The sequence below is a fragment of the Microtus pennsylvanicus genome, chromosome 7 (genome assembly GCF_037038515.1).
Source record: "Microtus pennsylvanicus isolate mMicPen1 chromosome 7, mMicPen1.hap1, whole genome shotgun sequence".
NCBI classification, from domain to species: domain Eukaryota; kingdom Metazoa; phylum Chordata; class Mammalia; order Rodentia; family Cricetidae; genus Microtus; species Microtus pennsylvanicus.
The window spans coordinates 10,976,190-10,993,512 of NC_134585.1; the positions used below are offsets into that span (position 1 = coordinate 10,976,190).

At 53.5% G+C, this 17,323-nt stretch overlaps 1 protein-coding gene across 8 annotated transcripts in view; it reads left to right on the forward strand.

Annotated features, from left to right (window-relative positions):
• The window catches only part of Cabin1 (calcineurin binding protein 1), a 122,694-nt gene extending 105,509 nt beyond the window's left edge, over positions 1 to 17,185 (forward strand). For all 8 annotated transcript variants that reach the window (XM_075979956.1, XM_075979959.1, XM_075979958.1 and 5 more), the window contains 8 exons: positions 3,692 to 3,855; positions 4,586 to 4,682; positions 5,089 to 5,766; positions 7,027 to 7,101; positions 10,119 to 10,401; positions 15,139 to 15,300; positions 16,269 to 16,495; positions 16,662 to 17,185. In XM_075979956.1, coding sequence (XP_075836071.1) covers positions 3,692 to 3,855; positions 4,586 to 4,682; positions 5,089 to 5,766; positions 7,027 to 7,101; positions 10,119 to 10,401; positions 15,139 to 15,300; positions 16,269 to 16,495; positions 16,662 to 16,805 — 1,830 coding nt within the window. In that variant the 3' untranslated portion in view covers positions 16,806 to 17,185. The remainder of the gene's footprint in view (positions 1 to 3,691; positions 3,856 to 4,585; positions 4,683 to 5,088; positions 5,767 to 7,026; positions 7,102 to 10,118; positions 10,402 to 15,138; positions 15,301 to 16,268; positions 16,496 to 16,661) is intronic.
• Positions 17,186 to 17,323: the final 138 nt, after the last annotated feature.

Genomic DNA, 17,323 nt, shown 5'->3' on the forward strand with positions numbered 1-17,323 from the left:
CTCCCCTGCCTACCCAGGCTTGTCTCCATCTGCACACACAGCCCCATGCTGAGAGGGCAAAGGAGATCCCAAGAGCTCCTGCTAGTTTACCCTCTGGCTGCATGCCCAGGAAAGAGAAGGGACCTGTTAACGGGAAACAGGGAGGAGATGGTACCCAGTAAATCAAGAGTCTTGTGAAGCAGTAAATTGAGGCCTGAGTGAGCCAACCTTGCCCAGCAAGTGTGCCTTCCAGCACTACTTCCTCTAGGGAAGGGCCAGGAGAGAGCAGCCTCTGCACTTGCTGGATTTCAAGCCTCCTAGGGCTCATTTGGAGTATTTGTCAGGGGCATCTGTGGATCCTTTCCGCTCTTCCTAGGACTTGCCTCATTCTTTCTGGATTCAGTACTGCTGTGTTATAAAAGGAAGTGAAAGGAGGTAGGGATCCAAACCATACCCATGCGTAGTGCGTCAGAAACTCGGCCTCTCTGCACTAATACCTTTGTTGTTGGGTGCTCTGGGAGACACGGGGGCGAGATCCCTCAGCTAGCCGTGCTGTGGTGCAGTACTGTTGCTAACAGTCCCTCCCTGTTGGTTTTCTCTTCCCCTGGTATTGAATGTGATTCCCTTGCAGCCATCCGCCTTACCTGCCTGACAGGTCTTTTACAGCCCCCAGAGGGGGTTGGGCCCTTCTAGTCCTGCCCTTGCATGGGAAGGCGACCTGAGGCGCTGTGCCTTCAATCCTCACCTTGAGGAATGAGAGCCTTTTCAGGACTCCTGGCCTCCTGTGCCCCTTAACATCTGCCAGGTCTCCTCTGCTTACCAGCACACCCTGCATGTGGCCAATCACAATTTATTGCTGGTAGCACCTTCTCAGCTCACTTTTTCATGGTGTGATAGTTTCACCTGGCCAGGTGGACCGTGCTCGAACACTGTTTGGAACCGTAACATTGTCACCTGGCACTGGCTGCCTCTTAGAGAAGGGTCATTTTACCTTCTTGCAGTTCCCATGTCCCCCAAGTGTGGGAGTCATATACACTTGGAGCTTGGAAGAGCTGTGTTTGCTGTGAACACCGTTGTTTCCCTCCTGCCTCACACAGTTGAACATGGAAATTTCCAGAAAGAGGCGGGGAAGGTTAGGATCTATTCCCCTAGCACAGATAGCCTGTATCTGGCCAGGACACACTGCCAGATGCAAAGCCATAAGAAAGGCTGACCTTGAGTTATCTCCTCCACATCAGAGAAAGCAAGCCACAGGAACTCCATAGAAAAGGGACCAGATATCACATGGACCTGGGAAGACACTGGGATTATTGGCTGGGCAGAGGCTGTGGAAGGACATAAACAAACGCTCGTGTGCATGGAATCTGGCTTGTGTCAGTCAAAAGGACTCAGGGAAGTTGGAGAGGCAGTTGAGATAGAAAATTTAAAAGGCCAATGGGACCTAGCTTGGTCCACACATATATAATTGAGCCAGGAGGGCCAAGAGTTTAAGACCAGCCTGGGTATATAGTGTAACCTCTCTCAAACAAGGACTAGGGATGTACTCAGAGGTTAACAGTGCTTCATTAGCACACCCAAAGCCCTGGGAGCAACCCTGTGCCATATAGAAAAACTCCATTCTGCTAATTAACCAGAGTTAATTAACTAGCTACCTCCAGGGGTGATTAGCTCCAGTATGTATAACTGTTAGACAACATGACAGTATCCAACACCCCCACCCTTAACTGGTGTCTGAGGCCCCCAGGTCCCTGCCTCTGTGCTTTGCTCAGCCTTCCTGTGTCTGCACGCCAGTACCACTGTTTTGGAGCAGGACCCCTTCCCTGCCTTGCTCTGCTCCTCTAGTCACAGGTCAGAAAAGCAGATGCAAATGTGTGTGTAGGGGGGGTTGACTTTTGAGATAGGGTTTCTCCATGTAGCCCGGCTGGTTGGCTTGGAAGTTGCTGTGCTGACTAGACTGGCCTCAGACTCATAGAGATCCCCCTGCCTCTGCCTCCTGAGCACTAGAGGTGAAGTGTGCACTACCATGCCTGGTTCTGAACACATCTCTGAGAAGTCAGGCAGACCCTCTGCCATCCTGAGGTCTGAATAAAGTAGGGAGACTTCTGTGGAGGGGAGACTTCTGTGGATCCAGGTTGATTCCAGGCCTCTCCAAGTGTGTCTGTGCTGGGCATGGGGGACCTGGAAAAGGGCACCTGGTCACACCAGATCTTGGGGTGACTCTCCCTACCATCCAGACTGAAGAGCTGCTGCAGCCAGTTGTGGAGGTTGGTACAGGTGTAGTATTCTTGTGAATACCCACAGGGATCTTTTCCTCAAAGCAGTGGGGTGGTGAGGTCCACCCAGTTCTGGGTAGCCCCTCGAGTCTGTAGCTCCAGAAGGCTTAGTCCCTGCTCTCTGAGCTCCACTGTCTGTTGTCTGTGTGTGATGTCTATAATCAAATGGAGCCCTTTCCTAGCCTCACACCGCTGGACCTGTGGATACCTTCATGGCCACTGTAGTCTGTCTTAGGCTAGCCTCAGCACTAGGAGCAGGGAAGCAGGTCCTTGCCTCCCACGCCAACTGCTGTAGTTGAGAGTAACACACATACACACACACACTGTGTGGCTTTTTATAAGCTGTTATAGATACATATCTGAGGAATATATAACGGTGTTTGCTGTCCTGGGGGTGGATATTCTCGGCCCCTAGCCTGCCAAGTGGGCTCTCCTTGTGGCCTAGTATGGAGGCTGTGGTGTTAAGGACTGAGGGCATTAAGCTTTTCTAGGTCATCTTGAGATGCCCTGCCCTCCTTCCACCCCCATCCCCTTGGCCTGCTAGAGCCTGGGTTTACACTTCTGGGTATGAACCGCTAATAGTCAGCCAACCACCATGAGAACAGAGCACCACATGGATGCTACTTTAATACCTGTGACTGGCACTTGAGACCTGAAAAACCCCTAATGAAGCCTGTCAAGATCTAGGGCCTGGGCTTGCTGGAGCTTCTCTGAGGTTGACTACAGGGACCCCCCAGCTTCTTCCAGGCTGAAGTCATGTGTCAAACAGCTCGTCACTCCTTCCCTCTGGCATCCATGTGATGGCACCCAACAAGTGATTGTCAGATGCCAGACTTGTCACCACAAGGGTGCTGGTGACAGGGAGAGAAGGAGGGCAATACCTCATGCTTTGATGTGAACCGAGAGATGGGAACACTCCACCAAAGCCAGATGATATGACTGAGGTGGTGGGGGCCTGGGTAGCATTGGGGTTGAGAAAGTGAGACTGCAGGGGCTTGACCTCCAGCAGCAGTTGTTGCCGGTCCCCTCTGGCTCAGTATTCTTCCCTTGGGAGTCATTCCTGTGTCTTTGCCAATACTTGTGCAGAGAAATGTTTGCACGGTGTGAAAGCCACCATAGGGAACAGGTCCAGTGAGCATGTGGGATACAAAAGAGGAGACTGAGGCAGGAGGATCATGAGTGAAGCAGGCTCAGCTCACTTAGTGTGACTTTGACTTGGGAAAACGGCCGTGGAAACTCACTTGTACAATCCTCTGCCCTGGATGAGAAGGGAGTTGGTAGAGGCAGCCACGCCCATCTCTTCTTTTGGGTGGCAAGACAGGGCTGAGAAATCCCTGGCTAGGCCCTAAACACAGTGGCAGGCTTGAGGGAACCTCAGGAGGGGTATCCCCAGGGCTCCAGGGACAGCGTTCCTTAGCTTACCTTTGCTTACCCCTTAGGGCATCTGGCGGATCCCCGTGGATGAGATTGACCGGCCAGGCAGCTTTGCCTGGCACATGAACCGCTCCATCGTGCTGCTCCTCAAGGTTCTAGCCCAGCTCCGGGACCATAGCACCTTGTTGAAGGTGTCTTCCATGCTGCAGCGGACACCAGACCAGGGCAAGTGAGTGAGCCACCACATACAGCCTGGCTTATCATCTTCCCAGGCTTGTCCCCACTGTCCCATCTGGCTCTGGGATCTTTTGGTCCAGAAGCCACAGCCTTCCCTCTGTCCTGAGGGACATCTCTTAGTATCTAGAACTCAAGTACTCTGCCTCTGCCTCGAACACCCTAGGACTTACATGCTGTTAGTCTCCACACTTAGACCCTCCCTTCTGTCCAATGTGGGGCTCTCAGAGGCACTGACTAGCATGGGGTGTAGGGGATAGACAATCAGAAAATCGCCTTGGCACCCCAGGGAAATAGGTAGGCAGCAGAGGTCTTAGGCCTCAACAGCTCTCAGGGCTTCGTTGGCCAGAAGGATGGGACACAAAGACAGAGGATGTCTGCCACAGCTGCCATGCGTAGAGATTGGGGATGGCATACCCAGAGATGCTACTCACACAGGCTAGGTTTGCGGTAAAGCATAAGCATCCCAGAAACCAACCCGAGGGAGAGGAACTTAGCCCCCAAGCCTTCTGTGAGCTGGCACTTAGCCCACCATAGCACTGATCTCCGGCTAGCCTGTAGTCCAGAGGGCTCTGGGCAGTCACTGGGACCAAGTCAGAGGCTTGTTGAATATGAATATGTGACTGTGTTCCCAAGTGCTCCTGGGGTAAGTGCTGGCTCACCACCTAGCTGCACTATATGGTTTCTGACCCTGTCCCATTCTTTCTGTCCCCGTGTGACCACAGGAAATACCTACGAGATGCTGACCGCCAGGTCCTGGCCCAGCGGGCTTTCATTCTCACTGTGAAAGTGCTGGAGGACACACTGAGTGAGCTTGCAGAGGTATGTCAGCCTCCCACACCACAGCCCAGGTCTTGCGCGTGAGGGCCTAAGAAAACAAGTCTCTGCAGCAGCCACAGTAAGGCCCTGCACAGGTCCTTCCCATGTCAGCACCCCATAAGGCTCACAGCACAGCGCCTCTGGGAAACTAGGCTGTGCCATCCCAGAAGCAGTGAGTAAAAGTCCCGCTGTCTGACCTGCCCCACACTCCCTTATGTGAGGAGGGTGGATGCCAGGGGAGCAGAGGAGAATGGGACTCTCGGCTAGCCCCCTCGTCTGTGTCTGGAACCCAGTCTTGTCCAGCTGGCACATGTGCATAACCAGAATGGAATGGCAGTTGGGTCGAGAGACCCATAGAGGCTCTGAGATCAGTGAACCCCCAGTAGTAACTAGTCTGTTTTTCTTATAGGGGTTAGAACACCCAGGACCCAAGGGCTGTGGACACTCCGGAGCCAGGATGACCACCGATGTCTCACACAAAGCCAGTCCCGAGGATGGCCAGGAAAGCCTCCCCCAACCCAAGAAGCTACCTCTAGCTGATGGCTCAGGACCAGGGCCTGAGCCAGGGGGCAGAGTGGGCCCTCTCAGCCAATTGCCAGTGGCCACAGACACAAGGGACAGCACAGACCAGGGTGGGGAGCAGAAAGACAAAGAGAGTCCCCAGGCAGGGCCCACTGAACCCATGGACACCATTGAGGCTACTATTCACCACCCAGACTTGGAACAGACTTCACCTCTGCTTCCAGGGCGTCCCCCAAGGGACAGGGGCCCTGAGAGCCGGTCCGCTGAGCTTTCTCTAGAGGAACTGAGCATCAGTACCCGACAACAACCCACTCCACTTACACCAACCCCTGCAACGCCCACCACCACTGCTACTCCCCCCACTACGGGAGCCAGGGGAGTTGGCCACCCTGAGGAGGCACCTCCAAGGCCTAATCGCAAAAGGAAACTCCTGGAGGATACAGAGTCTGGCAAGACTCTCCTGCTGGATGCCTATCGAGTGTGGCAGCAGGGCCAGAAGAGCATGGCCTATGACCTGGGCCGCATTGAGAAGATCATGTCGGAGACTTACATGCTCATCAAGCAGGTAGGCAGCTGCTGCCCTGACCCCAGGGCCACATGTGTCTCAGACTCCTTCATTGCCTGGGCCTTCTGTTCTCCAGAAGGTTCCTTCTTGGGTCCACATGTATCAGGGGCCCACCCTGGAGGTAGGCTTTAGGTATTGTGCCTACCCCTTTCCCACTGTATACTTTGCTTGTTTGTTTGTTGAGGTTTTTCTCTGATGAGCAGGCAATAAGTTTAGACTCAGAAAACAATGAGGTGTACGTGTGAATTCAGCCTTTAAGGAAGACTAAACACAGGAGTGTGGAAGCCCCGGTCCCATCACTGTGAGGAGAGACTTGAGCCTCTTCCTGAGATGGGTGACTGTGGTACCCAGTCTTAGGCACAGAACTGGAGTCTAAGCATGGCAACCCAGAGAGTCTGCCACCCTTCTCGGTCTGCTTGATCCCCACCCCCCAAACAGATGCATTATTCCCATAGGCGGAATCCCCAGAACTTGTGGCAGATGGGGTGACTGTCCTAGTGGTCGGCTTCCCACATGGCGCCTTTGAGATCCTCTCCACCATGAATTCCTAGGAACAGCATAGGTGCAGCCGCTTTTCCTGCGGGGAGAACCGGTCCCTTCCTACATTGCCTGTCCCCATCTTCACTTGACAATGTGGCCATCTCCTTCGAGCCACATGTGCTTGTTTATGATGCCCTACACCTCTAGTCTCATACTGACCTCCACATGTTAGGCTCTTAGTCTGTGGTACACACTCACCATCCTACCTGGGCTTCTAGAGGGCTCCTCCCATTGGAATCGACATCCCACTCTCAAGGTAGATCAGAAACCAACCTGTGACAGCCACTTTAGCTAATCTGGTTTTGTTTTGAAACAGGGTCTTACTGTGTAATTCATGCTGACCTGAGACACTCAATCCTGCCTCTTGACTCCCAAGTACTAACATTAAAAGCGTGTACTGCAAACCCAGCTCTCAGTTGAATTTGAAAGCTTCACTGGGGTCTGAGGCCTCTGTCAATCTCAGCCCTGAAGGACACAAATAACTGGCCATGGAAAGTAACTTGATGTGGCCTGAGGGTTAACAGGGACAAGTCCAAACAGCAGCAGCTGGTACATGGGCCTTTGGGCTGCATCCCCACATGGATGAGACTTGGTTGCTGGGTGTGGTCCTCACTGAGGAGAGTCCACATAGAAGTGCCCTTCTTGAGCTGGGTTAATATAGCACCTAAGGGTCAGGCACTGTGGCCTATGTTCCCTCATTTTAGGCATCTCTCTGTTCAGGTGGACGAGGAGACTGCACTGGAGCAGGCTGTGAAGTTCTGTCAGGTTCACCTTGGGGCTGCTACCCAGAGACAGGTAAGCTCGTAAGCTCTGCCTTGTACACACATCCCACTAACTCCCCAGCCTATGCCACCCTTCATACAGAACCTGTCCCACACCAAAGCCTTGGACTGCAGGTTCAGAAGCAAATGTGCCCTGGAGCTGTTCCTGTGGTCACCATGGGCCCAGGGGAAAGAGCAGGAAGCGTCTAGGCTTCTGGATAATGGGTCACAACCCCAACATGGTAGTGCCTTGACAGGACTCAGACATACATGTGGGTCCTCAGGTGCTATGCTTTCGCTCCTTCACAAGTAGAGGGGCCTTAACCTTTGTGACCAGTACAGGAGTGATTCCAGAATCTGGCTGACTAGGACCGAAGCAATAGGGAATGTGGGGCGCAGGCAGAGCCTGTAGGGGGAATCACTAGGTGTGATAGGGCTCATCCCAAGCCAGGGTATTCAGGTGCCGAAGAGGCAGGGGAAGATGGCAGCGAGAGTAAGATCCTCCTGGGATGGGCTGAGAGAAGCCCCTCTAGGCCAAAGATAGAGCTCCTGGTGACCAGATGTGTTGGGCACACCTTTAATTCTGGCACTCAGGAGGCAGAGGCAGGTGGATTTCTGTGAGTTCTAGATTAGCCTAGTCTATACAGTGAGTTCCAGGACAGCAAGGGGCTACATAGAGAGGTCCTGTCTCAAATTTAAAAAGTGGGGAGACCTGGGCTCATGTTGAATCTTGCCAGAGAACAGCCTAGGAGGAATTGGAGGCAGGTCTAGCAGGACAAAGAGTCACCCCTGTAAAGCCTTGAGAGCTACAGATCAGAAAAGGCAAAACAGTCTTCTTGTCAGTGGCCGTGGTCAGTGTCTGTGTCATTGTGGGTCTGTCTTCTCATCCTAGGAGTGACCCAGTGGTTTTGGACTGCCTTGTCCTAGGAGCCCCAGCAGCTGGCAGGTATCTTAGGGATTCAGACAGGCTTCCTCCTGGTAGAATAGGACCTGAGGTGATCAACACTGTCAGACCCTAGGTCTAAGGGTCCAAGGATTGACTCATCTTTGAGCGTGCAGGCTGTGGGTCAGCCTCCTAGATGAGAAGCAGAATCCTTGGCAGGATTGACCAACCAGCCAGCCGACCTCACCACTTGATTGTTGCCCGCAAGCCTGGGATTTGCTATGTAGTCCAGGCTGACCTATAACTCTTGGCAGTCTCCTGCCTCAGCTTCCTGAGTATTGGGAATACAAATGTGTACGTTCACTAGGCAGTGGTGGCACATGCCTTTAATCCTAACACTTGGAAGGCTGAGGCAGGTGGGTCTCTATGAGTTCAAGGACAGCCTAGTCTACAGAGCAAGTTCCCAGGACAAAGAACTCAAAGAAAGCTACACAGAGAAACTGCCTCGAAAAGAAAAAAAAAAAGTGCATATCTGACTTTGAATGGGCTTAAGTGTTAAACACATTCAGGAAATCCAGACCCCCTCCCTTTACTGGTGCAGTATTAAATTAAGGACAGGGTGGAATCTGGTTTCTTAGAGGAGGCAGCTAAAGGGAAAGAGGACTACTTGAAGTCAAGACCTACACATATCGATACCATTTGGGTCACTAGTGGTGGCTGCTACCAGCAACTCTTGAAAGCACCAGGCTAGGTAATGGGGTAGACTGCCTGCTGCTAGGCAGTGTCAGGTCACCTCCTGGGATACAGAGCCAGAGTGGAAGAGAGCAGACAAATGGTCCTTAGGGCCTGCCACCCACTCCCCAGATCCCCCTGGGATGGGGTGCTCCTAGGATTGTCCTAGGTTCTCTCACTACCACACACCATTTGGGTTTGGCTAGCAGCTCTGTCCCCGGGGGCCCAGTCTGAGGGCTATTTTGTATCTCTGCATCTTTCCTTGTGTCTCCTCTCTTGGAGGAGACACTACCTAGCGGGCTGCCCTCCAGTTTCCCATTAAACCTCATGTCGTCCCCTACTATCCCATAATCATCCCAGGGGGTGGGACTGCTGGCAGGCCGTTCTTCCGGGTCTTTTCCAAAGCCACTCTACCTCACCCCTTCCCAAAGAGTGTCGCACAAGCCTGCACTTTGAGAAGAGCAGTTGAGACAGTTAGAGCTAGCCTAGGCCTACCTCTGGCCAGGATTAGGAAGACACCAGCATTTAGAGCCAAGAGCTCCTGCCCCTTTAGGAATTTCCATTTTGTTTGCTGGGGTCCCTGTTGCTGTGGCAGCCTGGTGTGTCCCTGGAAAGCACCGTGGGCCTCCTTAGATGCAGTCACTTGCTGCTGAGGTTGTTCCTGACTGAAGACAGGCAGGCAAGTAGCCCTCACTCTGACTCGTGTTTGCCCTCTTGCGCATTGCCAGCCTTGCTGTGGCCTCCTGCCTCATCTTGTAGTGAACTAACTTCTCCCAGCACTAGACAGCCACCAGAAGCAGAACTTGCAGGCTTGTCCCCATCATGTGAAACACCTTAGGAGAAACATGTCAGAAGAGAAAGCACCAATGGGTACCAAGGCAAAGGGAACTGTGTGGAGAGTCAGAGGCTTCTAAGGGCTTCCCGGAAACCAAAGGCCAGGCTGCAGGCGAAAGAAAGGCCTCTGTGGCCAAATTTAGTAGCATTAGGCCTGAGGGTCTCAAGCTTGGGGAACAGACTAGTTCATTTGTTCTCCCTTGGAAAGTCACTCTCGTAGGTTTACCGCCCATTCCTCCAGCCCCAAGATTGGGCCTACATCCTCCATAGAGATATAGGTGAATGGGTCCTTCTCGACTGGCACTGTGGAGGGGACAGAGAAGTAAGCCAGGTCTTCATGAGGCTCTGCTAAGCATGGTGGGTGTCTCCAGAGAGGAGGAGCTGACTCTCGGCTGTGTGTTGGTGGCAGCTGTGTCCTGGTAGAATGTTTGAGCTCTCTGGCACAGCCAGCAAGAACCTCAGAGTAATGTATGATGTTATGTTGGCTTCCAGGGCCCAGAAGGAGTGTCCTGTGGGACTGGATTAGGCTGCGGTGGGACAGGGCAATGCGTGCTCAGAGGGCGGCCCCATTGACCTTCTTCACCTTACCTTTGCTGTCGCAGGCCTCAGGAGACGCACCCACCACCCCCAAGCACCCCAAGGACAGTAGAGAGAACTTTTTCCCTGCCACAGTAGCCCCCACAGCACCTGACCCCTTGCCAGCTGATGCCCTCCAGCGGCCCAGTGACTCCCACCTCAAGCCTCAGACTGTATTGTCTTCTGCCACCGCTGTCATCGGTTGCCCTCCCTCCACATCAGCCTCTACCCCAGACCTGTCCGCAGATCCTGGAATTCTGCAGCCACACAGACCAGAGGCTACCACCAGCATGGCCTCTCTGAGTCCTGGTAAGTGCCATTTCAATCCACCTGGCAACCTGAGATTTTCATACTCAGCTTTCCCAGAGCCTAGTCCCCTTTACCAGCAATCCTTCCCTGTGGGATTGGCAAAGAGGCATGGGGGTTGCTCTCCAGAACCCCTGGGGAAACCCTGGGGCAGTCAGTTGCTAGTCTAGTATCAGTTGCTGACAGTATTTATTTATGGCCTAGTTGGAACTGCCTGTGTCCATAACTCTGGTAACCTTGCCCTATGTCTTAGTTAGGGTTTCTATTGCTGTGAAGAGACACCATGACCACGGCAACTCTTATAAAGGAAAAACATTTCATTAGGGGGGCTTACAATAGAGCTTTATTCCCTCATCATCATCATGGCAGCATGCAGACAGACAGCTGAGAGTCCTACATCTTGCAGGTAACAGGAAGTGGACTGTGGCACTGGGAGTAGCTTGAGCCCAGGAGACCTCAAAGCCCACCCCACAGTAACATTCTTCCTCGCAAGGCCACACCTCCTAATAGTGCAACTCCTTATGAGCATGAGCACCAATTACATTCAAACCATCACAGCCTCTGTGCCTGTCCTCGCTGCACATGGAAGGCTGAGGAGGAGCGGGACAGGCACCACCACTGAGGGGTGTGCAGTTGTCTTGGTCTTTGCCCCAGCAGAGCCCCACAGTACCTAAGATGGTCAGGAGCTGGTGCAGACTGGGCTGCTGTGAAAGGGTCTGACCTCAGCCATCCTTGAGGCCCCAGGTACTCTCCAGGACCAGGTAGATGGACCTGTGAAGAAAATACAGGATGGGGTGTCACAGGCTGTCTTAATCAGGAGCTGCCAGTTAGGGTGGTCAGCATGGCAGGCAGGACGTGGTCTGGAACTTTTCTAGGAGGAAGAGGCATGAAGACAACACACACGGGGTATAAAGGCACTATCCTCTTCATTAGTGCAGACACTCCTCTGGCATTGTGCATGGTGCCAGACTCTGCCAACCCCCAGGCATTGCATGCTTCTGGTTGACTCCCAGTATGCTGGCACCATAGCCAGGCTCGGGAGACCCTGAAATAGCTAAGATTTAGCTCTCTGCCCCAGTCTGCCCACCCTTCCTTCTCTTACCATTTTGAGACCTGGTCTGTGTCCTGGGTTCCATGTCACAGGGTCACCTGCGCATACCTGGAGCCATCCCTTAGGGCTTGCCTGACCTCCCAGTCAGTTTTGTGGTTGTGGGTCACATCTGGGTCTGCCGCCTGCAGGCGTTGGACCTTGACTGTGTGGTCTCCCCTCTCATCTGCATAGTAGGGAGGCTGGGTTGGAAGCGCCCCTCTCAGTGACTGGGGCTTTCATGCTCTCCCCAGGTTACTTCAAGGATTGTGCCCATGTAGGCTCCGAGTTACTCACAGTTACACTCTCTGTCACCATTTGTTCCAAGGGAACCTCTGAAGTCCACAGAACAGAGCAGTCAGATCTGAGGTGGGCTCGGGCTAGCATGCACAAAGCTCTGGGTGCCACCCCCAGTGCCACCCAGAAAAGTCAGAAAGCTACGCGTGCTAGGTTCTGCCTCCAGGAGTCTGAGCCCTTCTAATCACACTTAGCAGATAAACGGAGCTGTGCTGGTGGCGGTGAGTTCAGGGGGGGAGGGGGCACGGGCCCACAAGGACCTCACCTGCCCCTCACCTCAGGTTGTATCACCCTCTGCTTAACCCATGTTCTCCATGACTTTGGAGAGTCTGAGGACTGGGGCTCCAGGCCAGTGTTGTAGATGGAATATTCCTAGTTCAAGGTCTCCCATGCAGCTGTCTGTGGCTGATCACCTGTGTGGGAAACGGGTTCTTACTGGGGTCTTCTCCCCTGTGGGTCTCTCTGTTGACAACCTAGTGCTCTCCTACCTTGAGAGCCGGAGTTCTGCTAGAGTGGGGAGGAAGCCATAGCATCTCTTACAACCTAGTTTCCGAAGAGTTGAGCATCACCGGGCCACACATTGCTCCTGTCTGTTGGTATCAGCTATTCTGGTAGGTACAGCCGGTAGACATCAAGACCACTTGAAAGCTGGCTGGCAGCCTCCCTCACCTGTCTGCCACCAAGCAAGCAAAATCCCACAGTTCACATTTTCTCTTTGGAGGTTAGCTCCGGGAAAGAGTACCTGTTATTTCTGGGTATCTATTCACCAGAGTTATTCCCCCAAGACTAGACTAAATGGTTTTTTACCACGGGAGCAATATAATGAACATGGGGTAGAGACAGCACTCAGCAAAAACTTGTGCCCACTCAGGCCTGGCAGAGCATCCCAGGCGCACTCACATTCTTGAACGAGCCTGCCCCCTACTCCCGTATCAGCATGTGATGTTTGTAGGGATTTTCCATGGACACCAGAGCTTTGTGGGGGTGATGTTGGGACCAGTTTGGGACAGACCAATCTCTTTAAGCCCACACCCTCCATCTCTGGAACTAGTCGAGCCCTCATGGAAAGAGCATCACCAACTCCAGGTTCCTGACAGGCTAGTGTAGCCGTGTGGCTGGGTGCACTGTTTCTCTTGATGGTAGAGTCTGCTTAGTGACAGCCATAGTGGGGGACTTCAGTAGCAGATGGTTAGAAAGTGGGGCTAAGTGAAGGCTGAGATACCTACCTGAGAGCAAGAACTACAGGACACCCTTCCAAGGTACATATGGGAGAGCCAGGGGGCAGCTGCTGAGGAGACCCTGGTGGGGCTTTCCCCAAGGCAGAGGGCTCTCTGCCTTCTGCCTTGCTACCATGCCGCCCCAGCTTATCTTGCCTGCTGCTGCCTGACTAAGTAGCCTCAGCCTGTGGCCAGCTTCACCATCTTAATGAAGAAGAGTCCCTTTTCCTGAAGCCATCATGTAAAGAGTAGAGTTAGGACAGCATGTGGAGAAGAATTGCCCTAAACAGTATAGAGATGCCAAGATGTCGGCTTCATGCAGGTCCTGAGAGTCCAGGGGAAGTCTGAGCCAGGCCCCATGCCTCCCAGGACAATCATCCCCGACCTGGTGCCAGACCTGAAATCTGTGGCAGGGAACAGGAACACTTTGCTAACAGCACCCTGTGGCCATGCTCAGCAAGCATCTTACTAGAAAGGAAGCCTGGGCTCCCCATGGTCCTGAGGTGGTCCTGTGTGACTCCATGACCAGTTTCGGTTTTTAAGTGTCTGTCCATATTTCGGGTGTTTGGAAATAGAGGGAAACGAAATTCTCGCCAGTGTTTGCTGTTACCGGTGAAGACCTTGAATAGTAAACAGTAGAAGGGAGGACTTGGGACAGTCTACCACCTGGGGCTGCTGTTTGCAGGGCTGGAAGAGCAAGGCACCTGACAGCTGGGCACACTAAGCAGCCTTCATCCATCCTGGCATGAGGGGAAGCCTTACCCAGAGTGTGCCTGAGCCCACCTCAGGGAAGTCAGGCCTGTTGACTCATATCATCTAGAAACTTGGATACTCTGGTTTGGTTTTGACTTTTTGGGCAGGGTCTCGGTAGTCCAGGCTGGCCTCTAGCTTGCCACAGGCCTTCTTGTCTCCATCCACCGAGTGCTGAAATCGAGTGCATGGGCCTTCACACCCAACTCAGACCCCCCACCTTTGCTACTCAGGGAAGTACCCCCTGCTCCCTATGGATGGATATGGCATTGGGTCAGGACCCAGGGAAGGCAGCTTGGTGGTTTTCCCTTGCACATGGGAGGTGGTGCTGGGAACATTGCAGGGGAATCCTGAGCTGCTCCATGCTGCCAGCCATTGTTTGCCTGTAACCTAAACTGCCAGGCATTGAAGACAGGAGAGGGAGTGGTTCGGGTCAGGTAAGCTATGGCCTTCTTCAAGCTGGGTGTGGTGGTATAGCCCTTCCTCAGGAGGCTGAAACTGAATAATCCCATGGACCTATCCTGGGCTCCATAGCAATTCCTCCTCTCCTGGAACAGCTCTGTGGAGACTTGGGCGGGACAGTTCCGTGGCACTCAGGCCCTTGCCTCTTCCCTGCCCGAGGAAGGGGGTGGCGGCTGTCCGGGCAGAGTGAGAGCTGGGCAGACAGTGTACCTGAGTGAGTGGAAGGAGAGAACCACCTGCAAGACCACTGTGAACTTGAAGGAGGTGGGAGGCAGATCCTAGCTGATAATACAGGTACACAGTTGTCCCTTAATGCCATTCAGGCTCTGGCACACTTGACCAGTGCCAGACTCCTGCCTTGTGCCAAACAAGGAGGGATTCGGTCCAGCAGGAAGACATGGTGCCCTCATGTTCTCTGTCTACCTTGGTCTTAGCTGGTGGTTTTGACTCTGGTTGTGATTCCTACTCCTATGAGCCACAAGAGGGATTAGGTTCCTCACATATAAACCCACCCCTGACAGCCTTGTGGTAGTATCTTACTAGATGCAAGAGGTGAGTTCCTGTGGGCAGAGACAGGGCACAGACATAGTCAGTCAGAGTCTCTCTCTCTCTCTCTCTCTCTCTCTCTCTCTCTCATTCCCACTAGCCACTCTACCAGTCAGGCTCCTCAAGATCTCTTAGCCAGGTTTTCCAAAGACTGTCACTCACTCAAGATGGAAGGACATGGTACCAGACTGTAAAGACTAGTCAGGGCTGTGGGGATGGAGAGCCACCTTAGCCCAGTGTCCCCATATTGGCCACATTTCCCTGTTACATGTCCTAAGGCATAATAGTCTGTCACAGAAATGTGGGGATCTGGGAAGAGGGACTTGTCCCCAACTCCCACGGAATGGGGTTGTTACCTGCAGTTTGCCTGTGTCTCCATAGAGATAGAAGAGCAGCTGTCAGGAACAACAGAAGGTACCAGCTTTCCACCCCAAGAGCCACGGCACCAGATGAAAATGACTGCCACAGGTCCCCTGACTGGGCAGCACTGCTGGCCAGTGGAGGCTGCTTGCCAGACAGGTGCTGAGCCTACCTGCAGCCAAGGTAAGGCTAGTTGAGGGGAGCCCAGCACCAGCTCCCGCCAGGTTGCTCTCAGATGACAGCCCTAGGTAGGCTTCCCCACAGAGGATCCATCCAGCTTGGTGGATTGGAAGAGAGATGAGGAAAGGCCCTGGTTAGAGTCTAACAGGGACCTATTGGGACCCTAAAGCCTCCTTTCACCCTAGCTCCACAGAAGGGTCCTACCGGGTGTGGAGTCTCTCTTAAGCCCAGAGGAGCAGTTCTGTACGGGGAGGAGCTTGGGCCTGTCACCGAGGTTTCTCTGTGGGCAGCTAAGTCTGTACAGAGCAGAGAGATAGCCTCTCTGTGGGAACCCACTAGCCACTCTCCTAGTCAGGCTCCTTGAGACTGCTTGGCGAGGTCTCCCCTAGACCACTCGGGATAGAAGGATATGGCGCCAGCTCGCGAAGACCAAGCAGGGCTCTGGATAAGCTCCCACTCCTTTTAAAGAGATGAGGCTAAAAGAATGTGGAGTCATGCCAGGGCAGCTGGGTTGTTCCCAGTTCATGCAGCTCCCTGGAGGCTGCCAGGTTCCAGATCTGCAGTCTGCCATGGCCCTGACTGCCTCCAGGAGACTCAGCTCCTTACTCATACTGGAGTGAGAGAGAAAAAGTATGCACTGGGGCCAGCTTGTGTTCCCCTTGGAATGGAATAGTTCAGAAGATGCAACAGCGGGTTTGTGTTCTCTCGGTGCTGGGGAACCTCAGAGAAACTGCTGGAGCCTCTGATGCTCTCAGAGCCCAGGGTGCTCCAAGCTGCAAGTCCAAACCTAGTGTGCCAAGGTCTGCAACCAGAGTTGAGCCTGGGACCCTAACAGTCAACATAGGCAGAAAGCCAGAAAAGCATCCATGGTATGGGCTCTCTGACTTCCGTAGGAGGAACTGAGTTCTTAGCGAGAAGGGACAGGCAGACTAAGCAGGCAAGTGAACTCAAACTCTGAGGTCTCCCAACAGCCACCAGCACTAAGGTCCCCAGCAGCGGAAGTACCCAGTCACCGGAGAGCCATCAAGGCAAGACTGAGTCCAGCAGGGCCAAATCCCGCCTCCTGTCCAACATGCCAAAGTTGGTGATCCCTTCGGCCACCACCAAGTTCCCCCCTGAGATCACTGTCACACCACCTACCCCGACCCTGCTTTCCCCTAAAGGCAGCATCTCGGAGGAGACCAAGCAGAAGCTGAAGGTAACTGGGTACCAGGCAGGGGGCCTGGTGTAGGGGCTAATGATACTGGAGGTCTGCGAAGGGGCTTGAGCTACAGGGAGGCCTGGGTGAGAATTTGGGTTAATGTCAAGAGGTTCAGGGTAAAGCCGGTCACTCCTGACCATGTTCTTCCCTGCCCTGTGTGCAGTCAGCCATCCTCTCCGCCCAGTCAGCTGCCAACGTGAGGAAGGAGAGCCTGTGCCAGCCAGCCCTGGAGGTTCTGGAGACATCCAGCCAGGAGTCCTCATTGGAGAGTGAGACAGACGAGGATGACGACTATATGGACATGTGAGGGGGGCCACCTAGAGCCCCTACGGCCATACCCAGAGCAAGGCCAGAAGCCCATGTGAGGTACCATTTCCCATGGTCTCCTAAGCCTGCCCGGCTCCCTCTTTACAGCATCCTGCCCTGGTTGAGGCTGTCCGCCCAGTGTATTGGTCCAAAGGAAGATGAGAGCTATCTTAGGCACATGAGGATGAACTGGTTGTGGTCTACACAGCAGGGCTGGCACTTTTTTGTTTTGTTTTATGAATACTGACTTTCTGTACAAGCTCATGCCCACAGTTCAGTGCCAAGACAGACTAACATGGGTTCTGGTGGCAGCATCAAGAGTCTAGCTCACCCCATACCCTTTTTGTCATTGTTTCTTTTCTAATAAAGCTGGGAAAATGGTCTTTGTTTCTTTACTTACCCTGGGGGTGGTCACCTCGTGCAGGGACTGCCCCCCCCCCCACTCTCAGACAGGGACTACTGTTCAGAAACCCCTGGACTGCTGACTCTGGGGAGACTCCTGGTGAGGGTGGACCAGTG